We start from the raw sequence: 22747 nt of genomic DNA, 5'->3' as shown, positions 1-22747 counted from the left end.
AGGACACAAATACTCAAGTTTTTGCCCTTTTCATAGGGGTGTGATGGTTACAAAAACGTCCACAAAAGCTTTTGGATCATAGATCTTCTTATATGAGTAGAGCTGTAAATCTACATCACAGGAGTTATTCACACATCCAATATATACCACTAGATCTTATATACAAATGCTTAAGCAATCAGGTATTATGGTTGGGCAGATTTTACTTATTACATATTCTATATGCAGCATGGAGTTCAGTATATTTGCACACTAGGTTCAATATTGATTTGAAATATACATACAGGATAGACACATCTATTCAAACACAGCATGCATAAATTTCAGCTTAGCTTATCGATTAAAAACAATCTTTCCCCTTTATTATTTTTGTTTTTACTTTCTTCTTCTTCTTCTTTTTTTGGTTTATTTCTCCCTTTGTTTAAAATTTTCTCTTACTGACAAGGACCCTTCTAAAAGCCACCCCTCAAGCTCGGCACTCACCAGCTGGTCCAGGCCAGGCTTGGCCTCTGCGCTCAGGGCCCCAGTGTGAGCAGGGCTGCAGCTTGTCCCTGCCTGCTCTTCCCGGAGCCACCAGACACCAGCCCAGCTGTGTTCAGGCGCGCTCCTGTGCAGGGAATGGCAAGAGGCTTCGAGGGAAAGCAGGGTTTCCCTTCTTTCTCTTTAGGATTGGGGGTGGGGTGGGGTACAGTTTGCTCTCTCCGGACAAGGTGACCCTCACTCAAGGAACCCCTCTATTAGGCATCTTTAGAAACTGGACATCACTGGCTGAAATCCTGTTTGCCTCCCTCGGTCAGGGTAGGTAGCATTGTCTGCGAGAGAAAATAAGGGTTTTGTGGGGGTTTTCTTGGGGGGAGGGAAGGCCTTCTGAACACCCAAACCAGGGGCTCCCCCTCAGCCAACCCTTTGGTCATTTGTCTGAACTGGAGTTGAGTTTCAATTCGGAGCAACAGTGTTTTCTAGAAAGCCCACCTGGGTGGGGCTCATTGCTTGGTTGCACCCAGTCCCCATCTGGAGGGAGATGAGCTGAGGGGCCAGTTCATTCTTTTCCTTTCAGGGTCCCCTCTCTGAGGAGATGGAGACCCTCAAAGCCTGTCATTTTGACATCGTTCCCATTCTCCAGCTTCTGTGTGAGCGCAGGCTGAGTTCTGGGGACAGAAAAGAGGTCTGGGTCCCCTTGGTCAGCACCCAGGAACCACCCAGGGCGAGGGGCAGCTCCTCAAACAGCAGCCCGAAGCCTAGACCCTGCCTGCTGAGACCCTCCACCCTGGTAGGGCACAACCCAGGAGCCCAAACGCTCTTCTTCCTCCAACTTCTTCCCTAAACTCAGTGGCCCTCTGGACTGCTCTCCTGCAAAGGGAGGCAGCAACACAGCCAGAGTGGGAAGGGCCGCCAGGAGGGCTGCAGGCGAGCTCAGCGCCTGCACAGCCTGAGTCTTAAGAACAACCCAGTGCTGTGACTTCCCCATAAATAAATAAAGTCTCTGCCCACAGTCGGAACCTCCTTTGGACCCTAATTTATATGCCACAGAAGCCACGTCCGCAGCCCGCCCTGCTTCAGAGCACGATTATTTACGGCAGGAGAGACTTTTCCCTGAAGAGTATGTTTATTACAGGTAAAGCCAACAGCGGACTCCATGCAGCTGGCAAATTCAGAACAGGTGCTGCGCCTTAACTGTGACTCATCCACTCGGCGCCCAGCTTCCGGCTGGTGAGTCCAGGTAGCTCTCTGGACTTTCCCAAGTGTCCGGCCGCTACTTAGGATTGGCATCGGGGTTTATTTATTTTTTGTCTCCGCCGCACTTGGGTCCCCTGGAGAAAGCAGATCTTCCTGCTGTTTGGTTTCGGATATGCCTGCCTGTCACCCTCAGAGAGCTGGGGTGGGAGAGGAGGGGAGGGGGCGGCTGGGTGCCCGCATTGATCTTTAAAAAATCATTTTGAAATCGCCATAATGTGAAGAAATATGGCGCTTTGCCCTCGTATTTCACATGTAATGACACGAGATGGCTTCATTTGGAGAGAAAAGCTGGCGGGAGGGTGTGTGTGTGTGTGTGTGTGTGTGTGCAGAGGTAATCTGCAGCCTGCTGCACAGCAGAGAGGGCCATGGCCGAAATGATAAAACCTCACAGTAGCATCGCCCCGCTTGTGTTAAAATAATGGGGCTGGGGGCGGCCTATTTTATAAGGGCCCAGAGTTGGAGAATGCCGAGGAAATCAGCCCCAGACTGCCCCTAAACCCAACCGGAGGAGAGGAAGAAGAGGAGGGGGGAGAAGAATCGGGTCTGTCCAGGCCACGGCACCCAGGGCAGAAGCAGGAAGAACAAGCTCAGGGCCCAAAGAATTGATACCAACAAAACGGGGGGGGGGGGGGGGATTTGGAAACTCCAGCAAGAGAAGGCGGAGGGTGGGCGGGAGAGGGAGCCCACGGGCTCTCTGCCTATGCTGGTTGGTGTCTAACACTAGTGTCTGGAGATCTTTCTGGACGACAGTGACCGCTGAGAGGAGTGGGACAGGAGAGCCTTGAAAGGCTCCATCCTCACTGGGCGGAAGGGGAGATAGCTGGACCCCTTCCCACACCTCTGCTTGCTGACACCTTAGGGAAGTTGCCTTAATCCTTTGTCACATCCAGCTCCCCCATCTGGGCAATTTTAAGGGCCTGGCCTGTTATTCAGTGGAGGGAAGGAGAAATGGCTGTGTCCCCCCAACCCCATACTTCCCTCTGGCCAGGGCCAAAGAGAGGTCCCAGAAGTCTAGAGGAGCTTTGGCGAGTTGTATTAAACTCTTTCAGAAGCTCAACTTTCCAGGGCCTGATGGATCCCTTTCAACTCATGCAGGTTCTAAGTTCAGGACAGCTGCATTTCAGGACAGGATTTCAGGGCACTCACCCCCTTATATTCCCCTCTCTCAGCTACTGAGGGTCAGGAGAAAGTCCCAGGGCAGTAACCTTCCTGGAATAGCCGCAGAGAGCCCCCTCCAAAGAGGATCACGTCTCAAAAATCCCCAACTTCTCTCCCCAACCATCTCCAACGAATGGCTGCTGCGCAGTTGTTTCATAAACATCTTGTGACAAGAGGACAGAAGAGAGGAAAGGAGGGCCCGAGGGATGGAGTGAAGGTGTGTGTGTAGGGGGGTGGAGGGGCAGGACCACTTCCTGGTTAATTACGCCCTGGGCCCTTCTGGCTGCTCCCAAGCTGGGGCTCGGTCCCTCCCACTGTCCTGCTCTCCCTCGCTCCCTCCCCGACCCGCCTGGGGAGAGGGCTCCGCCGCCCGCATCCCTCCAGAGGCAGCCGCTGCTTCCCTCCGCCTCCCCTCCGCCCCCGCCCCCCCCCCATGGAGAACTCCACCCCCCTTCTCGCAAAAGGCGGAGGGACCGGGCGGCCGGCTGCTCTCGCTGAGGTTACGTGGCCGCCCGAGCCCTGACGTGATAGCACATTGCATCAGCATAAAACAATCCATCCTCGATATGGAATGCGCTTGCGGACGGATGACAGAGCGCGCGGCCCCCTCGCCGGATTGATTTATGTCGGAGTGACGCTTTATCAGGCAGTCGGAAAAACTTTGACCAATCATTTTGCAAGGAGCGCTGAGCCGGGCCGCTCCACTGTACTTTGTTGGCTGAGAAGTTGAGCAGGGGGTGGGGGTGGGAGGGTGGGGGGCCGGGGGGGTCGTGTCCGAAAGCCCTCACACCGGTCTGGGTGCCACCTCTCCCTGCCCGGGCGCCGCCGCGCGAGCGCTTCCCTTCCCCCTGCTAGCGCCCGGATAATGTCTGAGAATGTCCATTTCTGGGACGCTTAGCAGCTATTATGTCGACTCGATCATAAGTCACGAGAGTGAGGACGCGCCTCCAGCCAAGTTTCCTTCCGGCCAGTACGCGAGCCCGCGGCAGCCGGGCCACGCGGAGCACCTGGAGTTCCCCTCCTGCAGCTTCCAGCCCAAAGCGCCGGTGTTCGGCGCGTCCTGGGCGCCCCTGAGCCCGCACGCGTCCGGGAGCCTGCCGGCCGTCTACCACCCCTACCTCCAGCCCCAGGGCGTCCCGCCGGCCGAGAGCAGGTACCTCCGCACCTGGCTGGAGCCGGCGCCGCGCGGCGAGGCGGCCCCGGGCCCGGGCCCGGCGGTGAAGGCGGAGCCGCTGCTGGGCGCGCCGGGGGAGCTGCTCAAGCCGGGCGCGCCCGAGTACAGTTTGGAAACTTCGGCGGGCAGGGAGGCCGTCCTGTCTAATCAAAGACCCGGCTTCGGGGACAATAAAGTTTGCGAAGGAAGCGAGGACAAAGAGAGGCCGGATCAAAGTAAGTTATAAAAAGTGAGGAAATGCCCAGCCGAAGGCCAGCGAGGGGGAGGGGAGAGGCCATAAACGGCGGACAATGTGAAGGGAGACCGCGGCGCGGGCGGCGGGCGAGCGGGGGAGGAGGGAAGGGGCGGAAGGAAGGAGGGAAGGAAGGAAGGGAGGAAGCCAGCCGGGTGTCCCCGAGGGGAGCCCGAGGCCGCGGGAGGAGCGGCGCGCCCACTGCGCAGAGCCCGGGAGGAAACGGGGGAGCAGGGACAGCTCGCGGCTCCCCGGCCGCCCTGCCCCCACGGTCCCGGAGACCGGCGGGCGGCCGGGGAGAGGCCGGGCCGGCGGCAGCCGCAGGCGGAGGGCCCGGCGGCCGGAGGGAGCGCACGCGGCGGCGGCGGCCCGCGCGGCTGGCAGAGCTCCCCGCGCCGCGCGCCCCGTCAAAGCGGGCCAAGGGGAAGTGGGGGGTGGGGGCTCATTAGGATTTTATTTGCGATGCAACAGCTTGGCGGAGGACTGAGCCGAGCGGATTTCGAGCAGGAGCGGCTCAGGGTCCGCAGCCGGCGCCGGGAGGGGCGGGGAAGCCGGGGCCCGGGCACTGAGCCTCCTCCCCGGTGCGACGGCCCCTCCCCGGGAGCCTGTCCTCGGCCTCCTCCTCCTCTCCTCCGCCTCCTCGCCGGGGTTGCGGCTGCCTTTTCCTCGGCCTCCCGCTGCTCTCCGAGGCCGCCCCCGCCCCAGCCGGCGCTGTCCGCCTGGCGGGGAGTCGGGAATCGCTTCCGAACTTCGGGACCGACCGGCAGAGTGGAGGAGGAGAGATCCCGCAGGGCCCCCGGGGAGCGCAGGGTGGGGGAAGAGAGGCTGACGGAGGGGTGCGGGGCTTTACCCTCTGACGGCAGCTTCTCTTCACCTCCCACTCCCCCCTAAGCACCCCCTCCAGGAACCCGCGTCAGGCCGTTTCCCGGAGGTGCTGCTGCCGGAGGGGGGGGGGGGGCGGTGGTAGGGAGCATCCTATGTTTTAAGGTTGAGAAGAGCAAATTGGTGGGGGGCTCAGCCCCAACCAATAACCCTCAGGCTGGTGGGGCCAAGCCTTCACCCCTTCCTCTTTTTGGAGCGTGGGGGTCAGATGCTCACTCTCTGCTTGCTTTGCCAGATTTCCCACCAACAGAGTGGGGCACAGGCCCTTTGGGGTGTTCCTGCGGCCCCACTCCCCTGAGGTGCCTGTGGGGTCCCACCTGCCAGGTTGAATCACAAGAGCTGGCATTTGGGTCACACCGGCTCTTCCCAAACCCTCCCTGCTCACACCCAAATAGAGCCCCCACCCCCAGCCCCCCAAACTCTGCCTGGAAAACCCATTATTGCAAGGCAGCAGTTTGGTTAGGATCAATTATTAACATTTTTTCCTCTTTCATATTTAATGTGAATGTAGGTCCTATCACAGGCAATCACATTAAGGAAATAGCGCTGCAAATTGGTAAGACATGGTACTTAGTGCAGGATGGACCAGATTATTTAAAAAAAATATTTAGTGCTTTTTTTTTTTATTTGGGGAGAAGGAATCTAGTAGAGGGCAGCTATTATTTCTAATAGTTCCGCTTTATTTGGCAACTTTTCTGAATTCCAGGATAGGGAGAGAGACCAGAAGGAGAAGAGAAGCCTGTAAATATTTCTACCCGCCCCCCCCCCTCCATTACCCTTTCCTCTGTTCCCCTTTACCACAAGGAGCCAGTTGGAGGGAAGTGTGCTGTGCAGAGCTCTCTGTTACCCCGCCTTCTCCCTGGCTCCCCACCTTGGGACTGGAGCAATCTTGCTTCCCAATTTCCCTGAACTTGCTTTCGCCAAACTGCGAGCTGAGCAGGAGCGGAAAAGGAGAGACTATTGCAACCATAAGTTATCTGGGAGCCCCTGGCGCTCCCTTGTCCACAGACTGGAGTTGATAAATGGTTGCAATTGGGCTGCTGGTGAATTGGAGTGTGCTGGATGTTCGCATCTCTGAGTGCGGACACATATTTGTGTGTGGGGGTGTGTGTATGGGGGGGGTATCTACATGGACATTATATGCCTGCTACCATGTGGCCAAGAGACTAGAGCTTGGGACTAAGGCACGGTGCACTGGGCCTGGGCTGGCGGGCCAAGAGGTCTCTTGTCTGTGGCTGAAGCTGCTCTGCCCCAGTCCAACCCTCTCTCACCTCCCAGCCCTAGAGCGAGGACCTTCAGATCAGCCACCCCTAGTTAGACCGGTAGTGCGGGGTGGGGGGGAGGCCACCATGCTGGGCTCTGACTTGAGTCCTTACCTGTTTGGACCCAAGTGTAGAAAGAGATAAAAAGAAGACCTGAGGTGGGCAAAGCTTTGGCAATGCTGGGCAGCCTGGCAGCTGGTTGGCTCCCTCCTGTCCAAATCACTCCGCCCAGAGATGTCCATCGCAACTCCCGGCCCATGGCTGGGCCCCTGTCTGGGAACTTGAAGGCCCAGGTGCCCCTTTCTCCAATGCCAGGTGGGGAGTAGGTAGCCTGGGAGGTGCCTTCTTGGAAGGAGAACAGGAGAACCCTTCACCCCCCCCCACAACCATTCCTTTCTTTGATTCTGTCGCTGCTTCTCTTTCAGCCAACCCTTCTGCCAACTGGCTGCACGCTCGCTCTTCCCGGAAAAAGCGCTGTCCCTACACCAAATACCAGACGCTGGAGCTAGAGAAGGAGTTTCTGTTCAATATGTACCTCACCAGGGACCGTAGGCACGAAGTGGCCAGACTCCTCAATCTGAGTGAGAGACAAGTCAAAATCTGGTTTCAGAACCGGCGGATGAAAATGAAGAAAATGAATAAGGAACAGGGCAAAGAGTAAAGACGCCCCCTCCCCTTCCCACTCCTTCCCCATCTCACGCTTATTTATAAGGTGGCTGCAGAGCCAGTGCTGTCTGGGATGTATTCAAGTGGATGGGGAAGGGAGTCTTTCCCTTCCAAGTCCTTTCCTGCGACCTAGAGCCTCTCTCCTTTCTTCCGCTCTCACCAGCCCTCTTCTCCCTAGACCTCAGGAGAAAGTTTTGTTAATTTAGAAGGTAGACGTAGTTGGTTCTTAAGAAGGGAATGGGCCACAAGGAAAGAGAGACCCTAGTTGAACCCCTAGCAACCTGCACCCCCCCCCCCAGTTTTTCTGGGAAGCCCCAGCCCCTCACTTCCAGCCTGCCTATCCCAGTGCCACCCAGGGACACTCCAGCTGCACACAGCCCAGCAGATGCCCTCATACATGAAGCCTGGGGCCCACAGTAGTGACAGGGAGAGCTCACAGCCAACACTCAAATGCAGTAGCCTCCCTAGTGCAGACCATCGCACGGGCAAATCTATTAGAACAGCCATTCTACCCCTGATGCAAAGACAGGGCAAGATGTCTAGAGACACACTCCTGAACGAGGCACTGCAGCCCATGAGGCTGAATGTCACCACGCCACCCCCACGGAACCCCCAACAAGGGGGACAAAACTCGGCCCCCAAGCTGGTGGGCTGGAGGGGAGAAGGAAAGGCAGCGTCGTCTTAGGAGGGTATCTTAGGTTTTCTGAAGGCATTCCACACATTTTGTTGCAGGAAATGTTTAATTCTGCATGTTGTTTTCCTCTCCTTCCAACAAAAGGAGGTCAGATCGTGGGTCGTAAGCCTTGCCAATGTTGTCCACCCGTTCATCCGTGTCCCGCTTGTCTGCGACTGTAGCCCCTCTTGCTCGCCACCGGCCCTGCATCCTTCCGCATCCCCCCAGCTCCGAAATCAACTCTGGTTGGCCAAATCCACCTTGCACCAGCGAGTCAAGCCGCCCCTGGCGGGAAACCCTCCCCTCCATCCCTCTAGGTCCGCCCTGCCTTAGGCAGGAAAGCCAGGGCGGAGAGTTCCGTGGAGAATTGATTGAGAATCGATTCCTGAACGCCCTTCCTGGACAAGTTGTGGCGGACAAGGAGGGGCAAAGGCTCCCGAGCGCGCGCGGGCCGGGGCGCATTCCTCCCCATGCTGCCCAGGTCCCGACCCACTCGGAGGAGGAGCCGCGGGAACTGGCGGCTGCCGCCCTGGCGCAGAAAGAGACAGGCCCGGGCGCCGATCTGCGATCAGCTCCGGGCCTGGATGGCGACCTGCGCGGCTGCTTCCCGCACGCTTCTGGGGATCAGTCCCGCGTGCAAAGGAAAAGGCGGAAAGGCACCTAAGCTTCCGGCCCAAGCTGCCTCTCGGCTTCCCGGCCGCCCCCTGCTGCCCCACCTCGCCAGTCCCTTTCAATTCCATGGACTCTTGCTTCTGCGCCTCCCGCCCTGGCAAGGGGACATTCCAGTAGAACTTCTTTTGCTTCGTCAGTGGCTGTGAAATTGTGCTGTGTTTTGTGATTTCTTTGGGGGTGATTGTCTCGCCTGTTTTCAGTTGTCTCTTACATGGGAGGGTGGTGGGTGGGAGTGGGGAGGGTCGGGGGCCTAGAGCTCTGATTGTTTTGGAAGAAAAAAAAAGAAAAAAAGAACAAAAAATATATATCGCTCTAGAAAAATAAACCTCCTCTTGTGTCTTATTCCTTGCTGGCTCTTCTCACCTGGCCAGGAGGAGAGGCTCTAGTTCCTCTTGGGTGGCGTGGTAAGCAGGAAGTTTAGACCCTGCAGAGCTGGCTCCTGGGGGAGCTGAGAGCTGGTGGGCACCCCAGGTCCCAAGACCACGGCTTCTATTGAGCAAGAGCCTCCCACAGGAGAGCTGGGAGATGGGAGGGGAGGAAAGGGCCTGGTCTCGATTCTTCCAAAGGTGTACCAGGGGCTCCCACAAACCCCAGAGCCAGCGGGAGGACAAGGCCGGGTTGTGGCTCCTGGAAGCAGCTTCGAGCTCAGCTGCCTGAGGTCACCGTGGTTTGGTCACTTTAAAATCTCCTGCCAGCGAGGAGGCAGTAGCTTCCTTCTGCTGTTCCCTGCAGCCGGGGCGACTGGTTAGGCGGAGCCCTCCTTTCTAACATTCACGAGGATCAAACCCCTTAGGGCTCTCGGTTTCCTCCCGGAATGGGAGCCAAAGGTAGCTCCCTTGGTACAAAGCGGGTGGAGGTTGGTGGTGGTGGGGCCACCTGGGCAGGCAGCTCCAACCGCCCGGAGAGAGGATTGAATGGGGAACAGAACTGTCTCGGGAGAGAAAAACAATTCCCTTTCCAATCAGACCCCAGAAGTAAGTTCTGTTGGGAGAGGCACCTTTCTGCCCCCCTCAGCCGGTGGTGTCCTCCCCCCGCCCCAGAGCCCCTTTGAAGGCTGCTGTTCCGGGACAGCGCTGCCCTGCGCCTCCAGGCTTTGGGACTCGGCTTGTGCGGGGCTGGCGCTGGGGAACCCGCCTCGCTGGGAGCCCCCCACCTGGCCACGCGCCCGCGGCGGCCTTCCAGGACCCCAGGGCTCGGGTAGAGGTGCGGACAAAGCCTAACCCGAGTGAAAGGATCGGGAGTGAGAAGGCCAGGCCTACCCCTGTCCTGCGAACAAAGGGGTGCGCGAATCGGCAAGCTAGCCGCCGGCAGGAGAAAACGAGGCTCCTGGCCGCGGTGGGGAGGGCCTGGCGCCCGCCTCCTCCAAGGGTTCCATTCGGGTTATACAATGAATCTGGCTTTAGAGCCTGTGTAGACCGGGCTCCCTCCTCCTCCTGGTCTCCCCGGAGCCGGCCGGGGCTGAGGGCGAGCCGAGCAGGCCGGTGCCGCCCAGAGGAAACGCAAGAAGCGAGAGGAGCCTGCGGGGCGGGGGCGAGCGCGCTGGGCGCAGCCGCCAGCGGGGCCTGCCTTCTCCGCGGTGGTGGCTTCTTTACAGACAGACAAAGGCGAGGATGCGGAGGCCGGGAAGCCGGAGATGGGGAAAGCTGTTGCCATAAAAGAAAGCGAGAGATTCGGAGAGGAAGAGCGCGCAGAGTGCCAGACAGAGAAGCCGGGAGAGGAATTCAGTGCCGTGCGCGCAGCCATAAAAGAATATGACCGCTATAAAAGTTTATAGCGTATAAATTTCTGAAGGTTAAGAAACTAAGCAGCAGCAAAGCAAACAGTGAGGGGACACTTTCCGGAGCTGAGAGAGCCGCAGCTGGGCCTGGGCTCCGGGCCTGGCGGGGGTGGGGGGATGGGTGGGGGGACATGGGGGGACCAGCTCCCAAGCCCCCACCTTCCCCGCCCAGTACCGGGTTTGAGGTTTCCGGTGCCCCAAGGGGCAAAGAGGAGAGAAGAGGGAAGGGAGAGAGAAAAACACTTTGTTGTCACCAGCGCTTTAGAGAACGCAATTGGAACTCTTGTCTTTGTTCTTCTCTGCCTCCCCCCCCCCCCAGAATCGGACGTCATAAAGAAGCCCCCCGCCCCCTGCGCGTACACACACACACACACACACAGACGTCCGGCGGGGCCAGACGTCTGGGCGCGGGCAGCCTCTGGATCCTTTTACAGTCCCATTCCCCCCTCTCAGGCCTCCTCTCCCCCCACAAAAAGCTCAATTGTTTCTCCTCAGAATTTGAAACAATGGGTTGGGTTTGGAAAGTGCTCGAGCCCCCCGTTTACGGGCTCTAAGCGGCTCACTGCTCGGCGGTCTCCCCCAGAATTTCGGGTCTTGGAATCGGGGACTGGTGTCAGCCGTGGCTTTTATTTTTTTCTCCCCCACCCCCTCACCCTGTTTTTCGGTTTGTTTGTTTTCAGCTTATCTGCACAATTCGATGAACCCTTTCCTGATTTCCGGCGCCCTTTCCCTCCCGCCTTTCTGACCAGAACGAAAGTTTCTCCTCGCTTCTCGCCTGGGTGGCTGGCTCTCGGAGAAACCGGCCGAGCGGGCGGCGACGGCGCCTTTTCTCAGGGTGGCCGCTAGATGGCAGCCTTGCTCCATGCGAAAATCCCCGGTGCGGCGGCTGCGGGCGCTGGTGGCTGCACTTCGCACCTTTGGTGGGCCCTGAATCTACGAACTGAGCGCTGCGAAAAGTCATGAATAATTTGTGCGTAATAAAAATATAGGGTTCATTATGGCCGTTTCCCCCATTTTATAGATTTCAGATGTATTGATGTTGCCCCCCCCCCCAAATAGTCAATTTTACGCACTTCCCCCAGGAGGAGGGCTCAGCGCTTCTCATCCCCCCAGTTTCTGTGTTCTGTGGGGGCAACAAACGCAAATAGAACGGGGAATAGTAATAATAGTAATAATAATAATAATAATAGGAATAATGGGTCTAAATAAAAGAGGAGAATTGGTTCGGGGAAAAAGCGTTTTCCGGGGAGGGGAGCAACAGGAATGTCTGCGGATGCGGGTGAGCAAGTCAGGTGAGAGGGGGGAGCCGGCAGAAGAAGGTCAGATGGAGAGGAAGCTGCGGGAAATCTGCCGCCAGATCCGCAGGAGAGGGACCTGGGTGAGCTAGCCCGGGAGGTGGGGGGTAGGGGATGGGGGGGACAGTTTTTTGGGGGGTAAATGGATTCGTGGCTCTGGTGGGATTGGAGGTGCCCACAGCCGGCGAGGTGGGCTCCGCATGGACTGAGGCTCCAAAAGCCTTTGTAAGTGTGGGGGTCTGGGCTGGGCGCCGGGCTAACCCGGGAGCGGGGCAGGGGTTCCCCGGAACGGCGAGGTGCGGAAGGCTGCCTTGTTTCGCCCGGAAAACACGCGCGTTTTCCAGAAGCGCGTGGGGCGGCGCGGAGCGGCAGGGAGCGGCAGCTCGCTTTCCCCCGGGGTCCGCGGTCCCCAGGTGCGAGCTCGGGCTCGGGCTCGGGGCGCAAACGTGGGGGGCGCGGGTCCTTTCGCGGTTTAGCAGCTGGAGGCCCGGGCTCCGGGTGCTGCTCACCCTGAGCCCCGCGCACTGTCTGCCCTTAGACTCTCCGCTTCCAAATCTCCTGTTTCCTCCGGACCCAGCCCGACCCGCGCCCCTCACTGGGACCAACCTGCGCGAGAACTAGCCCCCCTCCCCCCTTAGGCCGAGCCCCCTCCCCCCCCAGGAGCGCGTGCGAAGAGGCGAGCGGACTTTCTCAACTTGAGTTTCTCTAATAAATCTGCGCTCCGTTGGGTGTTTATAAATTATCTCCTCGCTCTTTCTTGTTGCGTTTTTTTCCTTCTTATAACAGAAACATTTTCCTTCCATCAGGAATTTCTGGCACGGTGTAGGGATGATTTAGAACAAGTCATTGAATTGCTACCTCACCGGTGAGTCCTCAAATCGTGACCATAAAATCCCCCCCGCATTTGATAAAAATGTTGCTTCGGCAACAACTTAACTCTCTCTCGCTTCCACTGCCTCACCTCCCTCTTCGTCTGGCGTTTGAAGATTCAACACTTTCCCTTCCCTTTCTCCTGTCTCGCTCCCTGGTAGCCCCTCTCCCATTCTCCAGATTCACCTGTGAAGGGCCAGTGGCCCCCCCATGGTCACTTCCCCTTAGGAAGGCGATGGTTTGATTTTTACAAAGGTTGGGGTGACCCGGATCCCCGGAACACACAGCAAGCCACGCTCCTAAATAAACAAGGAATGGAATGTATTTGTAAAACCTCCACTTTTCTTGCTAGAAAATGTCTCTCCTCTCTCCCCCTTCCTTCCTTCCTTCTTCCCTTCCCTTGGCCAGGGAGCCCCTCCAGGAGCCCATTGGTTCAGACCCTCAGACCAGGGCCTTCTGAAGCCTAAGCCGCCACCACCAGGCCTGGCAGGCCAGGAAAGGCCACCCGCTTAAGGGTATGGCACCAAGTCAGTTCGGATCTGCAGTCCATATTTCAGGCCTCAGGTCCTCAGGTTGGAAGGAAAGCCAAGCCCAACTAAAGGCTCCCCAAGGAGGGGAGGAGAGAAAACGGGGGACTCGGTGGCCTTGCCGCGTCGAAATCCCCTCTACTCCAAGGTCAGTTTAGGCAGTGACAGTGGCTCACAGGATGCTGAAAGCTAAAAGGTGCCCCCTTCATACACACCCTCCCCTCGCAGCCAAGGCCCAGGGCTGAGGAGGGCACAGGGCAGTGGCATCAAGGCCTGGTGCCAGGGCCTGGTGCCCAGCGGTGGCTCCAGTGCCCTTTGCTCCCTGTGATGTGCTGATAGGCTTGGGGTGCCCTCTCCCCCAAGCATGCTGGGAAGGTCGGGAGGCCACTGGGCTTGGTTCCTGGGCCCCCAGGCCTGCGTGCAGGAGTGCGACAACCCAAGTGGGTGCCATCCTGCTGGTGGCATCAGGCTCCTCTCCCATCACACGAGCTCGGCCCCCCAAAGCCCTGACTGGGCCCAAGCGCCTTCTACCAGATACCTCATCCCCATTCCAGACCCCCCACACACACCAGGCTGTGAAAAAACTGGAATCCTCCGTTTTAGGGGGAACTTTGCTTGGTGCCCATTAACCAGAAAGTTTCTTCTCCCTGTCCCGGTCCCTCCTCACACCCTCCCAGACCCCTTCTCCAAAGAAAAGCCGGCTTGTTTATTGAATAGGGAAACGCTGGTGAGTGGTCTGGGGGTGGCAGAGGGGGTGGTGGTCTGGGGGCTCCAGAGGGGGGGTGGGGACAGGTGCTCTGCACAGCTGAAGGAGGCAAAAACTCGCGGAAAAGCCACCGTTTGCACCGAAAAAAACCCCAACCCATAATCGTTTTCATTTTGGCTTTGCCACCCCCACCGACTGCAGCCGTGCAGCGGGGGCGATCGAAGCTGCAGTTTTATAGCTGTAGAGGAAAGAACTCGTAAAATGCTAACAGCTTTTATGCGCTGCGGCATAAACAACAACAGACTCCGGCTTTATTGCGTTTTATAGTTTGTTAAAGAGTTTACAGGCGTTTTTTCTGGGGGGGGGGCTGGCTACCCAGCCAATTCCCTTCACACGACAGTTAAACCTTTATCAATAATAAGGAAATTGATTATTAAAGCTTTAAATATGACTACCTCGTTTGTTGGAAAATATGTTTAGGAGGGGAAGCTGTATGATTTGATAACTTGTATTAAAATACCAATTACATTTATCGGACCTTTTAAAACTCAGCGCAATTAAGCCGTGTTCTTTTACATTTTTCCGAAGCGACCCTGACATTTAAAAAGACTTCAACTGCCTCGTTAAAAATCACGAAATTAACAGCGTTGCCTGCGTCTGGCGCTGGGTCTCTGTGTGCGCGTGGTTGTGGGTGTGTGTTTTTTTTTTCGTGACTCCCCCACATCAGTCTTTGGGGGTGGTCTGCGAAGGTATTTGATTTGTTGTGAGGGAAGAGATATCTCATTAATGTAGGTAGTTAAACAGATTTAATCCGTATTCATTCTCTCTCCCCCCTTCTCCCTCTCCCCCTCTCTCTACCCCCCCTTCTCTCTGGCTGTTTTTTTTTTTCTTCCCCTCCTCCCCCCCCCCCCTCGCGCTCTCCTCACTCCCTGGCGCTCGCTCGCTCTAGCTCTCTCGCTCGCTCGCTCTCTCGCGCTCTCACCCTCGTTCTGCGTTCTGTCCGGGAGGAGTACGGAGAAGCCAATAGGATGCGGGGTCTCTAATGGATGCAAATGATCATGAAAAGACAGTGCAAAATATGAAACAACTCATTTGCAGGGAAGTAAATCACCGAAAACTGTTTATGAACTGGCATCCTTTCTTCGAAATGTAAAGCGAGGACCTCTTGAAGTGGCGGTAGATTTTTGTTTGGGGGGTGGGGGGTGGGGGGAGGGCGCGCGAGCCGGCTGCCATGCGAGCTTAGACTTTTGGAGGCTCCGCGGTCCTTCCCTATTCCTGGAAATCGCAAAAAGTGCGGCGGCTCCGAGCTCCCCTTCGCCTTTTTTCTTTCTTTTCCTTTTCCCCCTCCTCCCTTCCCCTCTCCTCTCCTGGCGAGGGTGGCTGGGAGCCGGCGAATCCGCGTTTTTTTTCTCTCTCTCCCTCCCTCTCCCCCTCCCCACCCCCTCCCCACCAGCCCCCAACTACAGCCGCCGCCGCCGCCGCCGCCTCAAAATTCAATAAAATGAGCTCTTATTTCGTCAACTCACTGTTCTCCAAATACAAAACGGGGGAGTCCCTGCGCCCCAATTACTATGACTGCGGCTTCGCCCAGGACCTGGGCGGCCGGCCCACCGTGGTGTACGGCCCCAGCGGCGGCGGCAGCTTCCAGCACCCGTCGCAGATCCAGGAGTTCTACCACGGGCCGTCGTCGCTGTCCACCGCGCCCTACCAGCAGAACCCGTGCGCCGTGGCGTGCCACGGGGACCCCGGCAACTTCTACGGCTACGACCCGCTGCAGCGCCAGAGCCTGTTCGGCGCGCAGGACCCCGACCTGGTGCAGTACGCGGACTGCAAGCTCGCGGCCGCCAGCGGCCTGGGCGAGGAGGCCGAGGGCTCGGAGCAGAGCCCGTCGCCCACCCAGCTCTTCCCCTGGATGCGCCCGCAAGGTGAGCTCGAGGCCGGGCCGGCGAGGGGGGAGCGCGAGCCCTGAGGGCCCGAGGCCGGGCCGGGGGGCCGGGCAGGCCGGGGCGTCCCCTCCGGCTCCGGGGAGCCGTGCCTGCTCGTTCAGATGGTCTCCCATTTCTTTCCTTCCTTCCTTCCTCTCTCTCTCTCTGTCTTTTTCTCTTCCTTTTTTTTTTTTTTGTTTCCCTTGAAGGAGGGTCGCTAAGAGACATTTCCTGAATCCATAAACCCCTCACCCCGCCTGACTTTTCTTCTTCTCCCCCTGCTTTCCCCCCTTTTACTGTTTTATGGGGGGGGGAGTGGGGAGAGGGTGGTGGGAGTGGGGGCGCTCAACTTTTGCACTTCTCAATTGCTTTATAGTTTAATTGCCCTGAAGAAACTTTTCTTCTGGGGGCTTTTCAAGGTGGGTCCATTCGTCCCCATCCTGGCATTTTTACTCTTATCTCCCCCCCCCCCTTCACATCCTTCCTTCTAAAGTTTATGGCACTTTTAATAGATTTGAACCACCCCCACCTCACTCTCTGCTGCTTGTTACCAGGGGAGGCGGCTCCCCCTTTCTGGCTGCCTTAAATTCTGTGGTGTCTGATGCCCCTCACCCCCCACGCCCCCACCTCCAGCTGACCGCGGCCTCCTCGCGCCCCCTCCCCCGCGCGGGGTAGCAGGTCCCCTGCCCTTACTTATTATGCTGGTCTCCAAGGCTGGTTCACGAATCTTCCAACCTTCCCCGTCTCCGTCCCCTCCCCCACCCTCCCCTTCCCTCCGTCTCGCCCTTTCCCCCCTTCCCAGCAGCCGCCGGACGCAGGCGAGGCCGACAGACCTACAGCCGCTACCAGACCCTGGAGCTGGAGAAGGAGTTCCTATTTAATCCCTATCTGACTCGCAAGCGGCGGATCGAGGTGTCGCACGCGCTGGGACTGACAGAGAGACAGGTCAAAATCTGGTTCCAGAACCGGAGGATGAAGTGGAAAAAGGAAAACAACAAAGACAAGTTCCCCAGCAGCAAATGTGAGCAGGAGGAGCTGGAGAAGCAGAAGCTGGAGCGGGCCCCGGAGGCGGCGGAGGAGGGCGACGCGCAGAAGGCCGACAAGAAGTAGCCTCCAGCTGGGACTGCCAGGGCCGCGGCCGCCCTCCGCCCGCCCGCCCGCCGCCGCCGCCGCCCGTCCGCCCGCCCGCCCGCCCGAGAGCTCCGGCCCCGCGAGCGGCGCCCCGAGCCTGGCCTCCCGCCGCAGCGTCCCCACCGCGCCAGTCCCCGCTAGTGGTAGTATCTCGTAATAGCTTCTGTGTGTGAGCTACCGTGGATGCCCTTCCCTTCCATGGGGGCCGGGGAAGACAGGGATGTGAGCAAGGACTCCCTCGCCCAGCGAGGGGGAGCGGTTGCTGCTCGGCCGAGCCCCCTCCCCACGCCCCCGTCCCGTGTAAAAAGCCTCCTTGTGCAATGGCCCCCTTTCCCTGTAATGACCGAGGTACCGATTTCTGCTAAGTTCTCCCAACAACATGAAACTGCCTATTCACGCCGTAATTCTTTCTGTCTCCCCTCCCTCTCTCTCTTTCTCTCTTTCTCTCTCTCTCTTTGACCCCCCCCTTCCTCATTTCCTCCTCCCACCCCCTCTGTCCCCGCTGCCCTACCTAGCTCGCTGGCTTTCTCTCTTGCTTCTCTTTCCTCCCGCCCCCTTCTTTGATTTGACAATTTCGTCTTAAGTGTTTCTCAAAAGAGGTTACTTTAGTTAGCATGCGCGCTGTGGGCAATTGTTAAAAGTGTTCTTAGGTTTACTGTGAAGAGAATGTATCCTGTATCCGTGAATTGCTTTATTGGGGAGGGAGGGAGGGCTAATTATATATTTTGTTGTTCCTCTATACTTTGTTCTGTTGTCTGCGCCTGAAAAGGGCGGAAGAGTTACAATAAAGTTTACAAGCAAGAACCCGAGACTGGCCGGGCCCCGCTGCTCATTTGCTCCAGGCGCCTTGCAGAGCTGGGGGGGGCGGGGGGATGGTGGGGGGAGCTGGCCACCGGGCTCCAGCGCCCGCCAGGCCTGGACGCGCGGAGGAGGGGGCGGGGGCTGGAGGCAGGTGGTGCGAGTCCCTCGACCCAGGGGCGCAGGGGGTGAGGGAGGCGGCTGCTGCGTGATTGGAGGAGAGAGGAACGAGGGAGGGGAGCCCAGAGAAACCCCCACCCTTTGCGTTCCGAGACTGCGTGGCCCTGGAGACCCCAGCCCTGGCCGCGCAGGAGAGATGCGCCGGGGCTGGTGGCTGTCTCCTCACCACCTTCTCTCCTTTGTTTCTGGGTGCCCTCTGTGTGTGTGTGTGTGTGTGTGTGTGTGTGTGTGTGTGCAGGGGAGGGGGCGGAGGTGGAGTGCAGGGCTACTGAACAAGCTTCTATATTTTTATTTTTCCTGGAGTCTGATGGGGGGGACGGGAGGAGAGGCGAGAGGCTCGTGCCTGCCTCTCCCTCTGGGACGTGGCCACCGAGGCCCAGCTCCGAAGTCTTGGCTCGCCGCCTTCCTTCCTTCGCTCCCTCCGCTTCTCCGGCAGCCGGGCAGCCGCTCGACGGAGGCGTCCGCCTCCCGGAACCAGAAGAGCAGTGCCCCGGCCGCCCTGCCCCCTTCCTTTCTCTTCCCACCCACCCACGCCCCTTCCTTTAAAAAAACAACAACACATTTTTAAATTTTCAAACCTTTTTTTTTAAGCCACCAGAAAACGCAGCATCCAACACCCGTGGGCTGGATCCGGCGCCTCAAGGAACACCCACGAAGCCTGGCTCCTTCCCTGCCCGGTGCCCGGGGCGCCCAGAGAGCCTACGCCAGGCCCCCCGCGCTCCTCACTCAGGACCGGGCTGAGCCCCCCAAAGGCCCAGCCAGGCCGACCTGGGCCGGATTAATAAAGGCCTGACTGGCCCACACCCACCCGCCCGTGGCGTGCAATCCCTGCGTTTGTTTCTCGCCGGTGGCGGCCTGGGAAGGAAGGGTGGGGGTGGGGGGGCGCCGACTCGGGTGGCTCCCAGCTTATTTATTTCCCGGCCTCTCCATGCCGTTCTCCCCACGTCTCGCCGGCCAGCGGCCTCCGGCCCACGGGGGTCGACAGCGGCCCTGGAGCCCCCAGCCCCAACCCACAGAGCTTGTCTCCCCCATGCATTATTGATCATATTGTATAAATCCAACGCCACACAATTTTTTCCACATTACCGGAGCCGTGGGGAGGCGGCCCGGCCATTGGCGGAGGGGACGTCACGTGGGCGGGGTCACGTGGCCCGGGGAGGAAAAAGGGGGTCCTTTTTGGTGTAAATCTGGACTCTAATTCTGTAATATATCAAGGAATCTCGTAAAACCGACACTAAAACGTCCCTGCCTACAAATCATCCGGCCAAATTATGAGTTCATTGTATTATGCGAACGCTTTATTTTCTAAATATCCAGCCGCAAGTTCGGTTTTCGCCACCGGAGCCTTCCCCGAACAAACTTCTTGCGCGTTTGCTTCCAACCCCCCGCGCCCGGGCTATGGAGCGGGGTCGGGCGCCTCCTTTGCCGCCTCGGTGCCGGGCTTGTACCCCGGCGGGGGGGGCATGGCGGGCCAGGGTGCCGCCGGCGTCTACGCGGCCGGCTACGGGCTCGAGCCGGGCTCCTTCAACATGCACTGCGCGCCCTTTGAGCAGAGCCTCTCCGGGGTGTGTCCCGGGGACCCCGCCAAGGCGGCGGGCGCCAAGGAGCCGAGGGACGCGGACTTGGCGGCCGAGAGTAACTTCCGGATCTACCCCTGGATGCGCAGCTCAGGTAACGCCACGCACCGAGCCGTCCCGAGCCGCAGGGGCCCCGGCGCCTTCCCCGGAGGGCGCCCCCTGCCCGGCCAAGTGCCCCTTTCCGCGTCCACGGTGCTCCCCCGGCCGGAGGTGGGCCCCGGGGACGCGGCACCCCCCTGGGCCGCGACCCGGCGCGCTGCCGCCACCCCAGGTTTGCTGGGCGCTCTCAGGCTCGCTCTGCTTCCCGGCGGCGCTCTCTCCGCCAACGGCCCAGCGCTCGGATCCCCCAGCTCGCCCCCCACCCTTCCTCTCAGCCTTTTAGCTTTAAATATTTATCAGCCGCGCCCGCAAAGGCCGGGGAAGAGGCCGTTTGTCTTGCGGAGGAAGGCTAGGGTTTGCAGAGAATAGCCATTAGGGTTCTCCCCCCCCCCCTCCCCGCCCCCTTACCCCCGCTGGGGATCTCAGCTCTGGGTGTGTCCCCCAGACTCGGCTTGGATAAGGTCTAGGGGAGGGGGCTGCAGCGATGAGCAATTCTCCCCTCCCCCTTCCTTCCCAGCCAACCCTGCTCCCGCATTATTCCCTTCTGGACAATTAGAGGTGGGCTCTGGAGGCCTGGCGGGAGGAAGGGGTATGAGAGATTAGGATCCAGCCTGGGACACAGAGCCAGAGAGGCAGGTGGAGAGAGGGGGCAGGCTGAGCCTAAGAGAGATGAGGCTCCTGACCCCCCAGTGAACTTGGGAAGGGGGAGGCAGGAGAAGGAGAGGAAGGGGCAGCGGCCTCATGCTGAGTACAACAGGCTTACTCAGGTGCCCTTCTAGGGCCACCCAGCCCCCCTGGAGAACTGGCCGACAAGTTTGCAGGTATTATTCCAGAAGGGTGCTGTCCTCTTGGGGGAGGCACTAGGACTTTATAGAGCCAAATCAAGGGCTCGAAAGTACAGGCCACTAAGCCAGCTGCTGTAGGAACCCCAAGAGACCAGGTGCTCCATGGTTTCCTGACAAGCCTTTCCCAGGCATTCTTCCTAATGCTGTCCCGGACTCAGCGGTCAACCCCAAGGTCCGGAAGGCCCAAGACTTGTGGTCAGAGGCTCCCAATCCAGCCAGGGCTGAGGGCCAGGAGAAGACCAGCTCCTACCCCATCAGTATTGGTGGTCACGGTCCCCATTACCTGCTCCATAATTCAACTGCCTTTCCAGTTGATTTATCAAAGTCCCAATTTTTCTGCTCGTAAACATTTCAGCTTGGCTTTTATCTGACTTGAAATTAGGGCCCCCAGCCTCTCCTCCCACCAGCTTCTTCCCTGGCGGGCTGGCACCAGCACCTCCCCCAGTTCAACCTCCCCCAAGCCTCCTCAGGGTTTGGGGCCTAACCTGCGAAGCTCTCCTCTGCCCCTCAGCCCCCATCAAACAAATGCTTTATGTTCTACCCCCAACCCAGGCTGAGGTCTGTACTCTCCCCTGTGCTTTCCTGGAGGCTGAAAGATTGCTTTGGAGAGCTAGGTTGTCGGGCAGGTGGGCAGGCAGGACGGCCTGTCCCTGTAAGACCTCTGCCACTCACTGGAAAATAGTCATCAGAGGGCAGCTGCTCTCAGACCAACTCCATGCCCCAAGGAAATCTGTGAATTCTCACCAACTCCTCATTCCACAAGGGGGGGGGGGGGAAGGAGGGGAAGGACTGGACATATGAGGGTCCTTTGTCTCCTTTTCTTTTGGGGAAAAGCACTCAGGCCGGGCCTAGTGCTTTATATTGGGGTCACTCACATGGTTCCCATTGCCCCCTACTCCAAAGACCATCAGAGCAGCATCCAAGGGCTTGAGGCCCCTAGTCCTGAGGGTGATGGAAAGATTAAGGTCCCTTTGTCCCACATACACCCCTTCGGGCCTGGGCCTTTAACAGGCAGCAGTTTAGATGTTGGGTTCAGAAGCCCAGGCCTGGAAGATTTCTTAGCTGGAAAATGGGAATGTTTGCCTGCGAAGGCCTGTAGAAATGTCTGCACACGGAGGAAGAGGGTGGGCATGGGCTGGGGTATGGAAAGTGAAAATTTGGTTTAATGGGAAAATGGGCTCTTCCAACCACTGACTCCAAATCTCCAAACCGCACACAAGGTCTAAGAGGGAGATGGGCAGGCTCCTGGCTTTTTCCCCTGCACGCGCTGATTTTTCTCTGAACACTGTGCGCAGGGACCGACCGCAAGCGAGGCCGCCAGACCTACACGCGCTACCAGACCCTGGAGCTGGAGAAGGAGTTCCACTACAACCGCTACCTGACGCGGCGGCGGCGCATCGAGATCGCGCACGCGCTCTGCCTCACGGAAAGACAGATCAAGATCTGGTTCCAGAACCGCCGCATGAAGTGGAAGAAGGAGAACAAGACCGCGGGCCCCGGAGCCACTGACCAGGACAGGGCTGAGGCTGAGGAGGACGAGGAAGAGTGAGGGATGGAGAACGGGCGGAGGAAGAGAGAGATGAGGAGGGGAGAGAGGGAGAAGCCCAGCTTTGGGGACTGAACCAGGAAACTCAGATCAAATAGGGGAGGAATCCCTATTTAAATGGAAAGCAGTTAAAAAAAATTGTTTAAGGAGAGAAGGTGAAATTTTGATTTCTTAACACTGAAAACAAAAACTACCTATAGAAAAGTCCGCCGGGTTTGTTCTGTACAGTATGGGAAGGACGTCACCTACCTGTTCTATAGCTTTCTGGAATTTGCCTCCCCTTTTCTATGTCGCTAACTGTAAGGTCTTTGTAAAATGTTGCTGTTTTGTAAGCTCCCTTCTTTGCCGCTGTCTTTTGTGGTCTGTGGGTCTGGACTAACGTGTTGTTCCCCCACCCTCATGAGCCCACCTTCCCAGTAGAGGCACTGAAGGGGCCTTAGGGAGCCCCAAGGACCCACCGACTAGCTCCATTGTCCTCTGTGTGCACCTGCCCTGCCCGACGCTCCCTGCTCCCGCCTGCCCTGTGATTCTCTTTACATTCTGTGTGTATCTGAAGAAAGGAGAAATAAACACAATTTAAAAACAAACGGATGCTCTATTTTCTGTCTCCCTGAGGCTGGGAGGGGTCAGGGTTAGCCGTGCATCCCCGCACCCCTCCGCTGTGCCGGCTGATGCTGGCCTATTGCGTTCTGGGCTGGGGTCTGCTCTTTTTCCTGGTGCCCCGGCTCTGGGGGCTGCCAGCTAGTGAACTCCAACATCGTACACACGTTCCCTTTACATTTTTTACACACAAACGCACACCATCCCTTATTTATAGGCTGATGCCACCTATAAAGAAATACATCTTGTCATACACAGCCACAGAGAAACACTCGTCTTTCTATATTCACAAATACACCACGTACAGGCGTCCTCACATCCCAACTTCATGCCCAGATACATGCACTCATGTTCACACACACTCACAAGTAAACACAGATTCACACTCGCTGCCAGACACATTTATACATACCAG

General features: G+C 58.1%; 3 protein-coding genes and 1 long non-coding RNA gene across 6 annotated transcripts; all 4 read left to right on the top strand.

The window, feature by feature from the left end:
* The first annotated feature begins 3676 nt into the window (after window positions 1-3676).
* Window positions 3677-18471, top strand: HOXB9 (homeobox B9). Of its 2 annotated transcripts, none has more exons than XM_036341824.1 (2): window positions 3677-4284; window positions 18257-18471. In XM_036341824.1, the coding sequence occupies exons 1-2, from the start codon at window positions 3771-3773 to the stop codon at window positions 18445-18447; spliced, it is 705 nt and encodes a 234-aa protein (XP_036197717.1). In that variant the 5' UTR covers window positions 3677-3770; the 3' UTR covers window positions 18448-18471. The 2 variants fall into 2 exon arrangements, with proteins under 2 accessions (XP_036197717.1, XP_036197715.1); XM_036341822.1 differs by lacking the exon at window positions 18257-18471 and adding an exon at window positions 6871-8668.
* LOC118672256 lies at window positions 11647-15062 on the top strand. The gene is made up of 3 exons (XR_004973021.1): window positions 11647-11753; window positions 12335-12393; window positions 14581-15062. It is a non-coding gene; the product is annotated as an uncharacterized LOC118672256 (long non-coding RNA).
* Window positions 15092-17371, top strand: HOXB8 (homeobox B8). Of its 2 annotated transcripts, none has more exons than XM_036341826.1 (2): window positions 15092-15556; window positions 16362-17371. In XM_036341826.1, exons 1-2 carry the CDS (start codon window positions 15133-15135, stop codon window positions 16664-16666), a joined length of 729 nt encoding a protein of 242 aa, XP_036197719.1. In that variant the 5' UTR covers window positions 15092-15132; the 3' UTR covers window positions 16667-17371. The 2 variants fall into 2 exon arrangements, with proteins under 2 accessions (XP_036197719.1, XP_036197718.1); XM_036341825.1 differs by having other exon boundaries at window positions 16359-17371.
* A 357-nt stretch (window positions 18472-18828) lies between the features above and the next one.
* On the top strand, window positions 18829-22319 carry HOXB7 (homeobox B7). The gene is made up of 2 exons (XM_036342025.1): window positions 18829-19336; window positions 21482-22319. Exons 1-2 carry the CDS (start codon window positions 18937-18939, stop codon window positions 21733-21735), a joined length of 654 nt encoding a protein of 217 aa, XP_036197918.1. The 5' UTR covers window positions 18829-18936; the 3' UTR covers window positions 21736-22319.
* Window positions 22320-22747: the final 428 nt, after the last annotated feature.

Source organism: Myotis myotis, unplaced genomic scaffold (genome assembly GCF_014108235.1).
Source record: "Myotis myotis isolate mMyoMyo1 unplaced genomic scaffold, mMyoMyo1.p scaffold_m19_p_17, whole genome shotgun sequence".
Taxonomy (NCBI): Eukaryota; Metazoa; Chordata; class Mammalia; order Chiroptera; family Vespertilionidae; genus Myotis; species Myotis myotis.
Note: the sequence above shows the minus strand (reverse complement) of the source record. Positions and strands in the feature narration are given on the sequence as shown.

Bases quoted from the DNA above. Each gene is read 5' to 3' on its own strand.
- HOXB9 (XM_036341822.1), top strand. From the start codon at position 3,771: ATGTCCATTTCTGGGACGCTTAGCAGCTATTATGTCGACTCGATCATA. The intron at 4,285-6,870 runs GTAAGTTATAAA...CTTCTCTTTCAG, and splicing joins CAAAGAGAGGCCGGATCAAA to CCAACCCTTCTGCCAACTGG.
- HOXB8 (XM_036341825.1), top strand. From the start codon at position 15,133: ATGAGCTCTTATTTCGTCAACTCACTGTTCTCCAAATACAAAACGGGG. The intron at 15,557-16,358 runs GTGAGCTCGAGG...CCCCCTTCCCAG, and splicing joins CCCCTGGATGCGCCCGCAAG to CAGCCGCCGGACGCAGGCGA.
- HOXB7 (XM_036342025.1), top strand. From the start codon at position 18,937: ATGAGTTCATTGTATTATGCGAACGCTTTATTTTCTAAATATCCAGCC. The intron at 19,337-21,481 runs GTAACGCCACGC...CACTGTGCGCAG, and splicing joins CCCCTGGATGCGCAGCTCAG to GGACCGACCGCAAGCGAGGC.